The 16,100-nt window shown below is 31.9% G+C and overlaps 1 protein-coding gene and 1 long non-coding RNA gene across 2 annotated transcripts; one reads left to right on the forward strand and one right to left on the reverse strand.

Moving 5' to 3' along the window:
- Positions 1-6,075: 6,075 nt before the first annotated feature.
- LOC131646693 (uncharacterized) lies at positions 6,076-8,394 on the forward strand. Its single transcript, XM_058916667.1, has 5 exons — positions 6,076-6,544; positions 6,713-6,790; positions 7,409-7,490; positions 7,652-7,794; positions 8,035-8,394. The coding sequence occupies exons 1-5, from the start codon at positions 6,251-6,253 to the stop codon at positions 8,236-8,238; spliced, it is 801 nt and encodes a 266-aa protein (XP_058772650.1). The 5' UTR covers positions 6,076-6,250; the 3' UTR covers positions 8,239-8,394.
- A 2,317-nt stretch (positions 8,395-10,711) lies between these two features.
- LOC131646694 (uncharacterized) lies at positions 10,712-11,978 on the reverse strand. Its single transcript, XR_009297589.1, has 3 exons — positions 11,824-11,978; positions 11,427-11,523; positions 10,712-10,803 (listed from the first exon to the last, which is right to left on the reverse strand). It is a non-coding gene; the product is annotated as an uncharacterized LOC131646694 (long non-coding RNA).
- Between the last annotated feature and the right edge of the window lie 4,122 nt (positions 11,979-16,100).

Here is a 16,100-nt window from a genome sequence, read left to right on the forward strand (position 1 = left end):
AATAAGAAGAACTCTGTGATGAAATTTGTTTTTGATGAAGGAAAGAATAAGAGTAAAATTTCTTACCACATGTTACAACATCCTGTTAAGCGTCAGGAAACTCATCAAAACCAAGAAACAATCTTGGAAATGTAATCATTATGGGAAATATGGTCACAAAAAACCATTCTGTTATAAAATGTATGGCTATCCAAAACATTCACCTTAACCTATGGCTGATCATGTGAAGATTAAAACTAGAAAGGAATGGAGAATGAAGAATGTTGTTACTAGTCGCGTAGCCCATACCTCTTTTAGGGTATCATCTAAAGAAGATTGATATTTTGACAATGGTTGCTCCAGAAATATGACAGGAGTGAAGGACTTCTTAGTGGACTTGAGAAATCACACCATAAGTTATGTCACTTTTGGAGATGGTACAAAAGGAGAAATCAAAGGAGTTGTAAGACTAGCTTATGAGGGATCTCCTAAGCTTGATAATGTACTTTTGATGAAGGGACTTACTTTTAAAGTTTATTTCACTAAATCTGAGTGTGTGGTAACTAATAAGCATATTGAAGTCCTAATGAGAGGAGGTAGGTATAAGGATAACTACTACCTGTGGCCACCTCAGGAAATTATCTACAACTCTACATGTATGATGTCCAAGGAAGATGAAGTCAAGTTGTGGAACTAAAAACTTAATCACTTACACTTGAAAGGTATGAAGAGAATTATGTCTGGAGAAGTTATCAGAGGTATTCCTAAGCTCAAAATTGAAGAAGGAAAAATCTGTGGTGAGTGACAAATTGGGAAGCAAACCAAGATGTCACACTAGAAGATTTAACATCTAACCGCCTCAAAAGTTTTGGAATTGCTTCACATGGACTTAATGGGGCATATGCAAGTTAAAAGTCTTGGTGAAAAAAGGAATGCTTACATTATTGTTAATGATTTTTCAAGATTTACTTGGATGAGTTTTATAAAATAAAGTTCATAAGTTTTTGAAGTCTTCAAAGAATTATGTCAAAAACTTCAAAGAGAAAAGGAAAGTGTTATTGTAAGGATTAGAAGTGATCATGGTAAGGAATTTGAAGATGGCAAATTTGCTAAATTCTGCTCCTCTGAAGGTATTAGTCACAAATTTTCCTCTCCTATCACTCCTTAGCAGAATGGAGTTGTTGAGTGCAATAATATGACTCTACAAGAATCAACTAGAGTCATGCTTCATGCTAAGCATCTTCCATATCATGTATGGGCTAAAGATATGAATACTACCTTCTATATTCACAATAGAGTCATTTTAAGGACAAGTACTTTAGCTACATTCTATGAGTTATGGAAATGAAGAAATTCTACGGTCAAATACCTTACAGCCAGCTGACCTGACATTAAATTTGTTGTAGGTGTTTGTGCAAGATATCAAGTTGGGCCTAAAATAAGTCACATCAACCGAGTAAAGAGGATTCTAAAGTACATCAATGGTACTAATGACTATGGCATGTTGTATTCGCATGGCTCTAACTCTATATTTGTAGCGTATTGTGATGCAGACTAGGTAGGTAGTGCTAATGATAGAAAAAGAACTTTAGGAGGTTGTTTCTTTTTAGGAAATAATCTTATCTCCTGGTTCAGAAAGAAGCAAAATTGTGTGTCTCTATCAACTGCTGAAGCTGGGTATATTAAAGGTGGAAGTAGCTGTTCACAATTGATGTGGAAGAAATAAATGTTGAAGGAATATAATTACGAGCAGGATATCGTGACATTATACTATGGAAATCTGAGTTCTATCAACACTTCAAAAAATCCTATTCAATATAGGAGGACCAAGCACATTGATATTCATCATCATTTCATAAGAGATCTTGTTGAAGACAAGGTGATTACTTTAGAGCATGTAGCCACTGAGAAACAACTGGCTTATATTTTCACCAAAGCTTTGGATGAAAATCAATTTGAAAATCAATTTGAAAATCTTAGGGGTGAACTGGGCATCCGCCTTTTTGAGGAACTCTAAGTTCCATATGATGCATTGTACTTCCAACTATTTTTGTATATTCACTCTATTTTTGTCAATATTTGGCTAAAAAAGGGAGTAAAGTGTTAGTGTTTTGTTTGGGTTTTAGGAGTAAAGAGTGTTGTCATGACAAAATTCTTGACATGTTGACGAGTGATTGTATGTCATATTTGTTGTTGCTTTCTTTGTATGCAACTATTTAGGGGGACATGATTGTCTGTCATTCTTGATATGTGTTGTGCTTAGGAGAATTGGCTCTATTGCGAGCTGCTGATATGGATGTGCATAAACTGAGGGGGAGTTTTGGTTCTGGAGGGCATAGTGATTATGTGATGAGGTTCTTTTCTTAGTTATTGCTTCTGTGATGTAAGACAGAAGGTCTTTGTTTGTTTGTTTGTGAGGCTGTGTCTCTCTGTATGAGTTTGTTGTGTATAACTATGAATGTTTTTGCCTCTAATTGTGTGAACTCATGGAGTTCATATTTTTATGGCTTACTGTTATAAAGATGAATATTTGAAATAATGTTGAAACAAAGATTGTTTTAGCCAAAATATTACCAAATGGGGAGATTGTTAGAACATTGTTTGTTGTCTGCATTTTGGTAAAACAAGATGTTCAACAAGATATTGGACAAGATGTCTTAAACATGTTGCTACGACATTGCAGTTTGTGATGTTTCTAATTCTGGAAGATTAGTTACAAAATATTCTAGAAGATTTCTTATGTTATTTCTGGATCAAGCAACGCATTGAAGCTTGTATTCTCTGAAGATTTCACTACTACGGAAAAGGCATTTAACAACAGTTGGCAAAGTTATATAATCACGCAGGACCAGGCATTGTTATGTAGCGTGTGGTAGTATATGTGGCACTTCCAATCACGGTCTAGTGACCGTCGTAGTAAACAGGAAAGTGCGCACTCTTTAACAACGATTATTCCTAATAACCGTTGTGATATTATATGTGAATAAATGTCAATCCTATCATACCAGAATCAACACTACACCATTTTTTAATTGTTATCAAAACTTGTATTATAAATACACAATAAATTTGAACTCGAGGTAGGCAATCTTTCCAACTTCCAAAAAGAATAGAAAGCGTATAAAATTAAAGAAACAATAATGAGCATCTTTTGTTTTTACACTTTCAAGAGAAGAAGATGAAGAATCAGAAGGAACATTATAAAAGCAAAAGAACCAAAACACAAAAATAAATTCACTCAAAGGAATCAACATGTGTTATCCTGCCCAAGCTACCAACAATATTGAGAATCTAAATGTTATTGTAGAGGATGTTGTAGTGCAAAACCATCCTGAGCCTCAAGGTGATGTTGGGCAAAACAAGCATCAGATTCAAGATGTTGTTAAAGAGGGTGGATTGTTTAGACTAATGAGAGCTCTCAGGGTGCGGAGAAGAATAAGAAGATGATGATGAAGAAGAAGGTTGAGGCAAATAATTATTTTTTTCGATTCCGATGATGATGATGATGAGGCCGAGTATGATTGGTCAAATTTTATCTCAGCGAAAGGGTTTAGATATGATTATGGATTTTGATTATGCAATAAAAGTTTATGTAATGAAGTTTTAATCTTTCTGTTTAACTGACTTAAGGTTATCAACGTAAACTATCAGCTTAAACTACAAATTGGATACACTAACAAACAGATAATTGTAATTGAAAATTCAATAGTTTGCGATGAATTTACTCGTAAGAAACCATCTCTTAGTTGCATTCCTGTAAAGTTCACTGCATCTTCAACTATTACGTTTCATAACAAAGTAAATATTAAACATAAAGCAGATAAAAATTAGTCTAAAATTTTCAAATTTCAAACCCTACTTCAACTATTGTATTTCATAATAAAGTAAATATTGATCATGAAGGAGATAAGAAAATACAACAACTTTAAATTTCCAGAAAATCTCTCTGACTTCAGTTTGTTCATCAAATTCTTGTTCTTCTTTTTTGAATCTTCATACATAACCTTCAAATTGCCCACAACTTCCAACTCTGACTTCATATTACTCTCATCTTCATTTCCCAAATTTTCTCTCATGTCTTCATCCCATATGAACAAATTACATGTTTCATCACTCCTCCAAAATGGAAATATCCAAAAATGTGTCCCTTTATTATGTCCATTCTTGCATTGGTACAAAACCATATGACTATCACAACCACAAAAATTTTTAGATCTAGATTTTACAGTGGAAGACAACATAGTAAAACCTTTGGATGAGTTTGTCTTCAAATGCGACATTTAAAACGAAACTGAACAACAACGAGTATGGGTGTTCTTGTCTTCTTTCCGACGATGTCGACGACGTTGGTGTTTGGGTTTGTTTCTTTTTCAGTGGAAAAATGGATACTTAGTGTTTAACATATATAAAGAAGCGCTAGTGTGTAAAAACCGTTTTATAAAAGAGCCGTAAAGATATTCATATTATTTTTTAATTAAATATAAATGAAATTGAATAGGCGCGCATTAACCTAAAATCGAGTAACTATTTGAGGAACCTGAGGATCGAACCCAAGAAAATTGGGTTATATCACCACGGTTAGGTAATTAACCGTAATTATAACCTTAAAATTTTGAACAAAAAAAATTGTTAGCGCTTGAGTTTAGAAGTGTCACCACGGTTTTGGGGCAAATCGTGGTGACTTTGGCGTTGTTACTTACGTGTTTTGAAGCAGTGTTTGTTTCAAAGCGGAAGAGATATTAGAATATTTGATTTACTTGATTGATGTTAAAACCTTTTTCTTTGGATTTTAAGATTGAATATCCAAGCCCAATGGTTGTACTGACTTATAAATGGACAAAATTTAACCTAAGAAGTACACGAAGAAAAAATAAGGATTAATATTGTTGCAAGAGGCTTCGGGTTTTGGGAGTCTTTTTAGAGTTTTTGTTTTTGTGTATGTCACTCATGTATCTTTTGATGCATAGAGCTTGACTGATTGTTTATTGTTCATTGTTAATCACTCATGAGCTTTTAAGCAAATAGAGTATTGTGTGTAATTGGAAGTATGTCTTCTATCAATTATTTTAGTTGTTAACAATCACATAGGTGTGATTGAGGGAAGTGAGAGAGGGATCTCATATTTAGGGGTGTCCTAGGTAGAAGTTGCACAAGGTAGGGATTAGGTGATAAGTTGTAAACTAGGGTTGTTTAGCTTTGAACTAACATTATCATAGTGAATTTCTTTCTTCGCTTGGTAGCCCCTAGAGTAGGTGAATTGCACCGAACTGGGTTAACAATTGATTGTGTCTTTTTCCTTCTGCTATTTACTCTTGTATAATTATTCCTTTGCTAAAAATTTTCTGTCAGAGCAGATGATGACTTAACATTTGTCTTGATATTGTGTTTTGGTATTGGGACATACATCTAATTATAAGTGCTAGAATTTCATGAACCATGTAATTTGCGCATGCGACACGCATCACTGCTGCTACCAGATATTATAGTTATGAGTGTATGAATTCTCACGACTTTGTCCTTTAAAAAATGCGTCTTATTAAATTTAAATAAATGAGTGTTGCATATAAATTACCTTTAATCTTAATTCTTAAATAATATGAGATTATTTTGGTCCGTCTAAATCACTATTCGTGTGTATTCTTGCTCTTTATTCTATTCGAGTTGTTGTGGTTTTGTTTGCATTATATTATTATTGTTTGAGATACTTACATTTTAGGTGTCATTGTTGTTTTTGTCCCACATCAAATTATTGATTTATTTGATCTTTCAATTTTTTTTACTGCATAAAATTGCAATTTGCTAGAATAGGTAATCTTATCAAATGTGATTTCTCACCATTCAAAAAATCAAAAGAAACATGAAAAATCTCAATGACCTTTATATGTTTGTCTCTCCTATAAAAATTATACATTAGAGCTTCTCTTTCGTGCATGTTACAAATTTACTAACTAATGCAATTGTGAGTGTCACATGTGTGATATAGATATATGGTGACTATGAGTGCAGACAATTCGTATCCTTACATGTGTTCATTTGTCAAAAAAACCAACAAGATATTTATAGTAACTTGTCGGAAAAAAAGAAAAGAAAAACAAGATAATGACTCACACAACTCTCTCCTAATAACTAGTGGCACCAAATCAGACAAAGGCAATTTCACGTAAAATTCCCATCCTTCTGTGTTTGACATTGATACTTTTCAGTCACATACACGCACAAAACATCATCTACATTTTTCAAACCAACAACCTCAACACTCTGAATCCTCACCATGAAATTGTCTCATGCATTGGCTAGGATACCTTTCTCTACAACATCCCCAGCGTTAGTTCAATGTCAAAATTCTATCTTTAGTTCATATGGCAGAAGGGTCTCTTTGTTGGGGTATAAAGGCCTCAGGTTTCAAGAATTTGTGTGCAGCAGCAGTTCTGGAGCTTCTGTTTCTTCTTCATCTGCTGTGAATCCTTCGTCGCCGCCACTCGTTGGTTCTAATTCTGGTTTTGATTCTGGTGTGTCTCAGGAGATGCCAGGGAAGCTGGGAGGATTAGAGGAGGGCATTGAGAAGGTAAGACTTTTGTTGAGAGTTTTGGATTCATTGGCTTGTTTTGGTTATTCAATTGTTCTAACTTATGCTTAATGAATAAAAATGAATTGAGTCTTGGATTGTTTTTCATATTTGAATTGTTTTGAATATGGCTTATCTGGATGACTTTTTATGTGATGAAATGTGTAGATGATTTATAGATGCCGGTTTCTGGCTATTCTTGGAGTTTTTGGGTCTCTAATTGGATCATTTCTATGCTTCATCAAGGTATCAATTTCAAACTTTGATAAATTTTTGTTTGCCGAATTTATTATACTTTCCAATGGGATGTCTGCTAGAATGATCAGACTCGAAAAAACAATGTAGAGAAAACTACATAATTCTAGTTTTGTGCATCTTAGATAGTGTGTTTTGTGAATAGTAGAATGAACCATTGAGTGGTTACATAGTGATATGGATTGAAGTCAGTCCTCTGCCTCAAACTAGTTTTTGTGGTTTAACGAGGCTCGATCCAAATTCTAATACGCTATCAAAGTTTAATTATCTTAGATCCGTGTAGGTGTGCAACCATGCAAAGTTCACGCTCTAGATGTATAGTCGTACAATCTTGACCGTAAGAGATCGCTTTCTTGGTTGAGCTAAGCCTTAACCCAAGGTCACTAGCGAGTTTGATAGTAGATAATGCATTTGTCGCTCTTATAAATTCAACATTTAGCTCATTCATAGCTAATAAATGTGGGACTAAATATATACTCTCGAGTCCAACAATCTCTGCTCAAGTGTGAGTGTCTCGCATCTTATATTTGCATTGCCGTTACAATCAACATAACATGCCATGATGTCTAATGAGTTTTGTTTTGATGCATTGTTCAAATTTTTATGCAGGGCTCCACATTTGTTGCAGGATCTTTCTTAGAATACTCGGTTAATCGCACTAAAGTAATGCAAATGCTCATAGATGCTCTTGGTGAGTGTCTCTAAAGTTAAACTCTATAAGCTTTTTCATCTGGTTTCATGTTCCATTTCTTAACTATATAACACATTATTCAGTGTATTAGTTTTCTTATTGTTCTAAGAGGATTTCTCTGTGCTTCTCTTCTTTCTAATTTCATTCTTTGTTCATCTTAGATGTCTATCTTTTAGGAACTGTGATGCTGGTGTTTGGAATGGGTCTCTACGAGCTCTTCGTCAGTAACCTTGGCAGTACAAGCTCTCTACCAGATCAAACTCCTTCTTACAGATCAAATCTATTTGGCTTATTCCCTTTGAAGGTTTGCTTTGAGACAACCTTATCAAAATCAGTAGGATTTAGAATGTTAAAAGAAACAAGAAAAAGTTGAATTGAATTGATTTGACTTAAAGTGAGTTGAACAATAACTTAATAACAGCTCAAATGATTCTGTAGGCAAAACCAAATCACTTAATAACATTAATACATGTTAAAATCAATTCTACGACTTTTGATAATAACATTATCTCTTGATGATTGTTCCTTTGTTTGTGTTTTTCAGGAAAGACCAAAATGGTTGGATATAAAAACAGTGAATGAACTGAAAACAAAGGTCGGTCATGTGATAGTTATGCTGCTTCTGATTGGTTTGTTTGACCGAAGCAAGAAGGCTACTATACAAACTCCTGTTGATTTGCTATGCTTCTGTGCTTCTGTCTTTCTTTCTTCTAGTTGTCTCTTTCTGCTGTCAAAGCTGAATGTTTAAATGTTATTGCATAATATATATACACACATGAAGAAGTAGGTGACATATGATATTTACTCTTCTGTATATATATTAGGATGAAATATGATGCATAGCCAGTGTTCCAGTATCATATTTTGTAGTTCTTAAGCAAATTTGTCATTTTCATTTCTACTATATGCTCTCTTTTCTTAGGTGACACATTTGAACAACCATTGTGCGTCTTTTTTTTCTAACTGGGAGTAGGTTCTAACTGCACATGAGATAAGATAGTATAATATTTTTTTTGGAGTGTAGTGCAAACCTTTTCATTTTTTGATTTACAAAGCTATATCATTAATATTTTATTTTGAGCGTATAAAAAACAAATTAAAAAAATAACTGTTTATTATCAATTAGAAATAAATATGTATTATTATATTAAATTATAATTCTACAATGTTTGAGCTATTTTATCTACAAACTAGTAGAAGACCCGTGCGTCCGCACGGGTAATTCATATCTTAATGTGAATAATATAGTATAAATGAAATGAACACATATATCTTAATGGTTCTTAGAAATATATTTAGAAATGTTAATGTGAAACATCGTCCTTGGAAGTGAAATATTACAAATATCACTGATAACTATAAATATGTACAAATATTTTGTTGAATAAAATAAAAAATGTATCGTGGTAATAGTGACTCGTAAAAATAATGAGTTTCAGGAATAAAATTAATAGGAGTTAGTAAAAGTTACATCGGGTATAAATTTTCAAATACATAATTGGTAAAAAGTTAAAATTTAAAACTCTAGCATCTTTTATTAAGTTAAAAGGTTAAAAATGTATTTTGATGACAGTGACTCGTGAAAATAGTGAGTTTCAGTGACAAAATTCATAGGAGTTGATAAAATCGCCGTATAAAAAAATTAAGAAGTGTTCATTGCATGATAAGAAAATTCATTCCTATCTTAGATTATTCGATAAGCATTGGTTGTTGATGACATATATTATAGTTAAAATTATTTAAAATTAATATGTAACAAATCATCAACATAATAAATCCAATGTTTAATAACGGTAAATATTTATAAATACCACTAATAACTATAAATATTTACAAATATTTTTTTAATTAAAATAAAAAATGGATTATGGTGATAGTGACCCGTAAAAATAATAAATTAAGTTTTCTTCGCTAAAATATTTGCAACAAAGTTACCAACATTGCCATATACATCATAAAATATTAAATATTTCTTTATTTTATAATTATAAAAAATCATAAATATTGATATCACTCATTCATATATTTTCTAATTTATTCATTCATATGCTTATTTCATTTTTATTTATTTTCATTTAATTTAATATTTTAACTATATTTACATAAGTAAATTGCTGCATTAAAAATCATAATATTTATTTTTATAAATTTGTTAATATCGAATAAAGAAATGTTAACTAATTATTTATTTTATTTATTACTCATTATATTTTTCAGTTAAGAGTATAAATTTAAACTCTTTATAATAGTGACAATTCTCAATTATAGAAAACATAGACTAAATCCTCTCTTTATTTCTGGCTCAATTATATTTTCTGTTACTATTTCTCCTTATAGATAGGATAATTAATTTGTCAATCAATATATAAATATGGGACTTTCCCACTTTCACTACACAGTTTTATTTTCTTTTACTGATATATGATGTGTTCCATTTCCCACTTTCAATACACAGTTTTATTTTGTTTTACTGATATGGTGTGTTCCATTATTATGAGAACATTGTGATGGTAACATGAATAGTTAATCTCAGACCTTTTTATTCTAATTCAGAAACGAAAACATAATTGAAAAAACCATATATAATAAAAATTATGTAAAAAAAAACTTTAGCACCAAATATAATAACAATTGTGTAAAAATAACTTTAGGCCAATCACAACCGAACTGATGTAAAACTTCAGTGAGTCAGTTATGTGCTTTAAAATGATCTGTTCTTTGAGAACCATATTTATCAAACAAAATCGTTGAGCATTCTAAGCTATCAACAACAACCATGCATATGAGATGATTGAGAGAAAAATGTTGGGCATACTTGAGATCAACTTCACTATCCATTGTGAAGACACGTGAGTTTATATATTCAAATGTTGTTTTCATATTCATTAAAAACCCTTTCCTTTTCATTGTCTAATAAACTGACAAAAGGCCATTCAATGTCGAGCAGATCTTTCTGACATTCAAACTTCAAACCAACAACACCAAGCAACAGTACTCTCTATTTCCTTGTAACAATAAAAACAAATATAAACAAATAGGCAATAAATCAAAAGCTATGAGTGGCAACACATGACTTTAAAACCTCAAAAGACAACAAATCATGTTTTTCAAATTTCCTTAAACCAGAGATCCGTTCAATTCAGGCCTCTGCGAGAATCATCCATGAAATCATCCATGAAAGTATAAGGAAACAAAAACAATAGAGATCAAAAGCCCTAGTGTTGTCTCAGCTTTGTCTTAACACATGCAGGACCTTCCATCTTCTTGCAACACCATGGTCTAGTGTTGTTCCACATCTTTCTTTAAACACACCCTGAAGAGAGAAAATAGCATATATTAAATAAGAAAACTTTAGTCATATAAGAGTAAGTACTAATCTTGATAAGCTAAGTTAACAAAATACAAAAATAGGGATGTGCTTCAAAATATTTTTGCAAAAGCTTATTGTCAAGTTACATTTAACATTAATAGCTTACTATAAACCTTAGATTCATTAATAGTGATCAGAAGATTTAGAAGATATTGTCCAAAAAGTCCAACATTAATTTCATCTCCAGTTACAATCTTGAAATTGCTCTTTTTGATTACCTGGGTAAAGAATCAAACAGTTGAATAATATGTAAATTAAATATATTTGACAGTATCTTTTGGGCACCACAAACAGGATCAAAAGGTGAATGTAGTTGTTGTAGACACAAAAATGCATCAAGTAAATAATGCATCATCAAAACACATGGTTCTAGCTAAATGAAATTATCAAAAGCCCTAAATCTCAACCATATTGAAATGAAACCCTAATAAATCATAAGAAATAAGAAAAACTGAATAATTAAAACAACAAACTGAGAAATAAAATATGTGATTTGAATAGTTGTTTATGAAAGATCTAAAAAATCAAAATTGTAGAATAATATATGAGAGTAGAGAAAAGCTTACATCGTATCTGCTTTTACTTCTTCTTCACTTGAAATCGAAACCACAACCCACAAATGGATCTCCATCTTCTTCTTCTTCGTTTGAAATTGAAAATGGGCTGCGAAGTTTAAAAAATCACCAACGTGTTTTTGACAAGAAAGTTGAAAATCTACAAATCAAGGATTGAAGGAAATACCAGCTTGAGAGAAAATATTAACTTAAAGAAAAGGAGAAAAAACGATGGTGAAGCTTTTAAAACCAGGGAAAAGTCAGCACATGAAAATGAAAACGAATATCAACAATGTAGAAACTGGGTTTGTCAAAATATAAACAACACCCATCACAGTAGATGAAAATGAATAACATTCACCATATATTTGTTGAACTTAAATCGATTTGATAGATATGGCGTTCTTACGAAAGATGAAGTGGAAAGAGATTGGATCTGGAAGAAGGAAATGAAGCTCTTCTTTCCTGTAGAAAAACTGACGAGAGAGAGGAAGGATGTATGATAAAGAAGAGAGAAAAGTACATCAACAACAGGACCGATATTTGAAATGGGAGGAGGGAGAATTTCCCGGTTAATAACCTGTGACTAAGGTGAATGAAAACATGAAATGAGTGTATTGAAAAAACTAATGGATAATAGAAAAGTTAAGAAAGAGATTATAGGAAAATGAAAAGAGAGTGCCACTTGGAGGTTTGGGGTATTGTGATTGGTGGGAATTAAATTTTTATTTAGTAAATTACAAGAAAGGGCTTTTGTTAGAGTAAATAATTTTTGTAATAAGGGTAATTAAGGGTGTTTGGTAGTATGTTATATTATTAGGTAGGTAGTTGATACATCTATGGATAAATTCAATATTTTCTACTCTCATCTCCACTAATCATTTTATTTTGTCCATTCTCTCTACTTAATTTACTTCCATACTCAACTACTCATTTTTATTATAGGATAGGCAAATATTTTATTCTTTTGATTATTGTTATTCTATATATTTATTTTATGTTATTTTTTTCTATCATTTTCTGATTACTTGATTTTAATTATTATTTTATAAGAAGATAAACATAACTTCATTTATTTTAAATAAATATACATAATTTAAAAGTTTTTAGAACAAGTAAGCAAAACTCTCATCCTTTTAAATTTTCTACTTTTACGATTGGCGCTTTCCCTTGTCAGAAGTTTACCTAAAAATCGCTAATTAACTGTATATCTAATAGAATTAACTCTTAGAGTAACAAGTTTGTCAGCTTGAGCACCGAGATGTCACTTTCGAGATTGGTTCGGTCCTGTCACTCATTTGCTAGAGTTGAGCTTCTTCTCAGATCATTGTTGTCTCTTGGAAGATTCTTAGATATATGATTCCTAAAAGGGTTAATCTGTTTAAGCGTCAGATGATTTTGAACCCAAGTGACCTCTCTTGTGTGTCGTGTCTGGGTTTTAAAGACTACTCATCTCATATTTTCTTCATTTGTGAAGTGGAGACTATGTTTGAATTTGTTTCTTAAGATAACCTTACTTCAACTTCCGAGGTATTTAGGTCTGTCAGGGTTTTATCTAGAGTTAGATCTGGTTTTTCTTTGGTCTAACATTTTATGGGCCCTTTAGAAATCTCAAAATGAATTTATCATTTTAGAATTGACATCATATTTGAAGGGATTCGTGCACATAGTTACCTTTTGGTATTAGAAATGGTTTCATATTAAAACTTTCTCTGTTTCCCCCTCCTTCTCAATCTGACAGTCTAATACATCGTTGTGATTGAATCTATATTGGTTTGACGATTTTCCTTCCCAACTTGAAGGGTGGCTTTTGTCGGGAGTTTCTTTGTCGGTGAATTTCTTGTTTCGCTATAGTCATTGTTTTGAAAATCGAACAACATTGGTCGATCGAACTGGTCAAACCGAGAACCGAGGGGATCACTAGTCTTGTGTGATTGATGGGCCGGGTAAGCTATTGAACCAAAACCGGCCAAAATTGATAAAAAACGGTGAACCCGCGGTTTTGGAAAACCAGCGAATTAAATGCTTGCTTTATTTTTCTAAAATAAAAAGATGGCGTTTTGATAATTATTTATAAAAAATAAAATTAAAATATAAGAATAATTTATTCAAAATGTATTGGAAACAACTTTCTCTTCTTAAAACTAACTTTACTAGACAATGTAATTATTTTGTTATTTCGTTTATGTACCAATTATACTTTATCCAAAATGTATATGGATTTGTATTTTATACTATTTTGTTGTGTGTGATGACTATGTTTAGAATTTAAATTTACATAATAAACTTGTAAAATTATGATATTTTAAAATTTTGTACGTGTCGTGATCTTTTTAGAGATAAAGTCACATGCTTCGATTGATTTAATAACCATATAGTTTTGTTATAGAGATCGGTTTGTTTAATCGAGTTATTCAATATAATCTAGTTTACTCATAGGGTTCGACCAATAACTCAGTGGTTCGACCAATAAACCAGTGATCCAGTACTCCCACCAGTTTGATTGAGGTCTAGTTCTGTTTTAAAACACTGTCTATAGTGTTTCATGGTTTGTGGATATTTGGTTGTGGTATTGTTTTGATGTTGGGCTTAGTTTTTTATGCTTTCTTGTTTAGAAACATTCCTGCCACCCCCGAAATTGAACCTGACACCCTCATATTTTTTCATTATAACAAAATTACCCTTCACATTATTTACCTTCAAAATTTTCACATTCCGTAAAAAAAATTCTGGAAGAAACAAAAAATCCGGTCATTCTTTTAAAAAATCATGTACAAAAAAATCTACGTAGTTGGCTTTTATGCCTTTTTATCGAATATTTAAAAATATGGTATGAGGTTTTATCAGATTCTTACTAAATATTCGGAAATTCCTTGAAGTTTTACTAGATTTTTAGCAAATACTCGAAAAATATTATGCAGTTTTATTGGATTTTATCGAAAAAATCAGAAATCGGTTGGAGTTTCATTGATTTTTTTCAAAAAATTCGGAATTTTTTGCATGTTTAACTGATTTTTTTAGAAAATCTTGAAATTTGAATAGTATTTATTGTTCCTATTACCGGAATTTTCAAAAAATCCAGAAAATGTTGTTTTGTACCAGATTTTTGGAAAGTCTGATATACCAGATTTTTTGCATAGACAAAAAAATCCAGTAGTTCAGTATCCTTCAATTATGTGGTCCTAATTTTAATGGTTCTCATGTGAATTTTACTCAGCTTTTCACCACTGATGTGGTTGGTTTTACATAAATGTTTACTTTTTACATGTGCGATCCTAATTTATGATATCTCATACATTGATAATTTATTTTGTTTATGTTGTAAAGTTCAGATATTTCCCTCTTGGAATGTCATTTTGGAGTGGGCACAGTCCGTTGGTAAACAACGTGGTATTGTTGTTATTATTCATTTGGATACCGCAAATGGGATGAGAGGAACGCAAGTTAAATTGATTATGGGTTCTGAGAGAGGGGAAACTACAAGAAGAAGGTTACGGTCGGGTGTGGGTTTCACAATCAAATGCTAACTAAGGAGTTAAATGGGAATGACGTATTTGGTCGTTTAAAAGATCCTGAAAAAAGTTTGTGAATGACATGATCAAATGCAATATGACTCACGGATACATAGTTTCTCCTTTTAAATATAGAGATCCAGAAAATCTAACGAGCGTTACTCAGGCCTACAAGGCTAGGTCTACATACAATGCGACCAAGAGAGGTCCGTTGAATGAAATGCAACACCTGTTAAGTCTTATTCATGAAGATAAATACATGTACTAGGAAAGAAACAAAGACTCTTCCAATGTTATAGTTAATATCTTTTGGATGCACCCTGATTCGCTAAAGTTGTTTAACATGTTTCATCTTGTGTTGATTTTTGATTGCACATACAAAACAAACAGCTACTTCTTATACCAAATTCTTCTATTTGAATTTATTTGTTTCGTAAGTTGTTGGGGGTGTTGATGATTTAATGTACGTACAAAACAAATAGGTACTGGTTACCACTACTTGAGATTGTAGGTATTACATCCACGAAGTTGATATTTTCGGTTAGTTTTGCATATCTAGAACATGGAAGGGAAGAAAATTTCACGTGGGCACTAGAAAAGCTAAAAGAGTTGTTCACTTATGAGAATTTTCTACCATATTTTTTGGTTATTGATCGGTAAAATAGCAAGTGTACTATTTTACCTCTGTAGTAATAAAGGGAAAATTCCCCGAATGTCGAATCTCAGGACTGCTTGACGAATAAGAGTTTTATCAATATTTCAATTAAACAAAAGTTATAAGAGGTTTTGATTGGTTTTTAATAAAATTGCAATTAAAGTAAATAACTAAAATATTAGAACGATAAACAGAGATGAGTATATTACTAGGGGTCGGTGAATGATTCTTCCTGTAACAACTTGCTTCTCAATGCAACAACATAGTTTTCACAATTGATTACCGGTTCTCAAGAGTATCTATTTCTAAGGCCTTAGTAAAGAGATCTTTGACCTCACAACCTAAGGTCACTAGCGAGTTTGATAGTAGATAATGCATTTGTCGCCCTTATAAATTTAACATTTAGCTCATTCATAACTAATAAATTACTCTCGAGTCCAACAATCTCTGCTCAAGTGTGAGTGTCTCACATCTTATATTTGGATTGCCGTTACAAATTACAATCAACATAACATGCCA

The sequence above is a fragment of the Vicia villosa genome, linkage group LG2 (assembly GCF_029867415.1).
Source record: "Vicia villosa cultivar HV-30 ecotype Madison, WI linkage group LG2, Vvil1.0, whole genome shotgun sequence".
NCBI classification, from domain to species: Eukaryota; Viridiplantae; Streptophyta; class Magnoliopsida; order Fabales; family Fabaceae; genus Vicia; species Vicia villosa.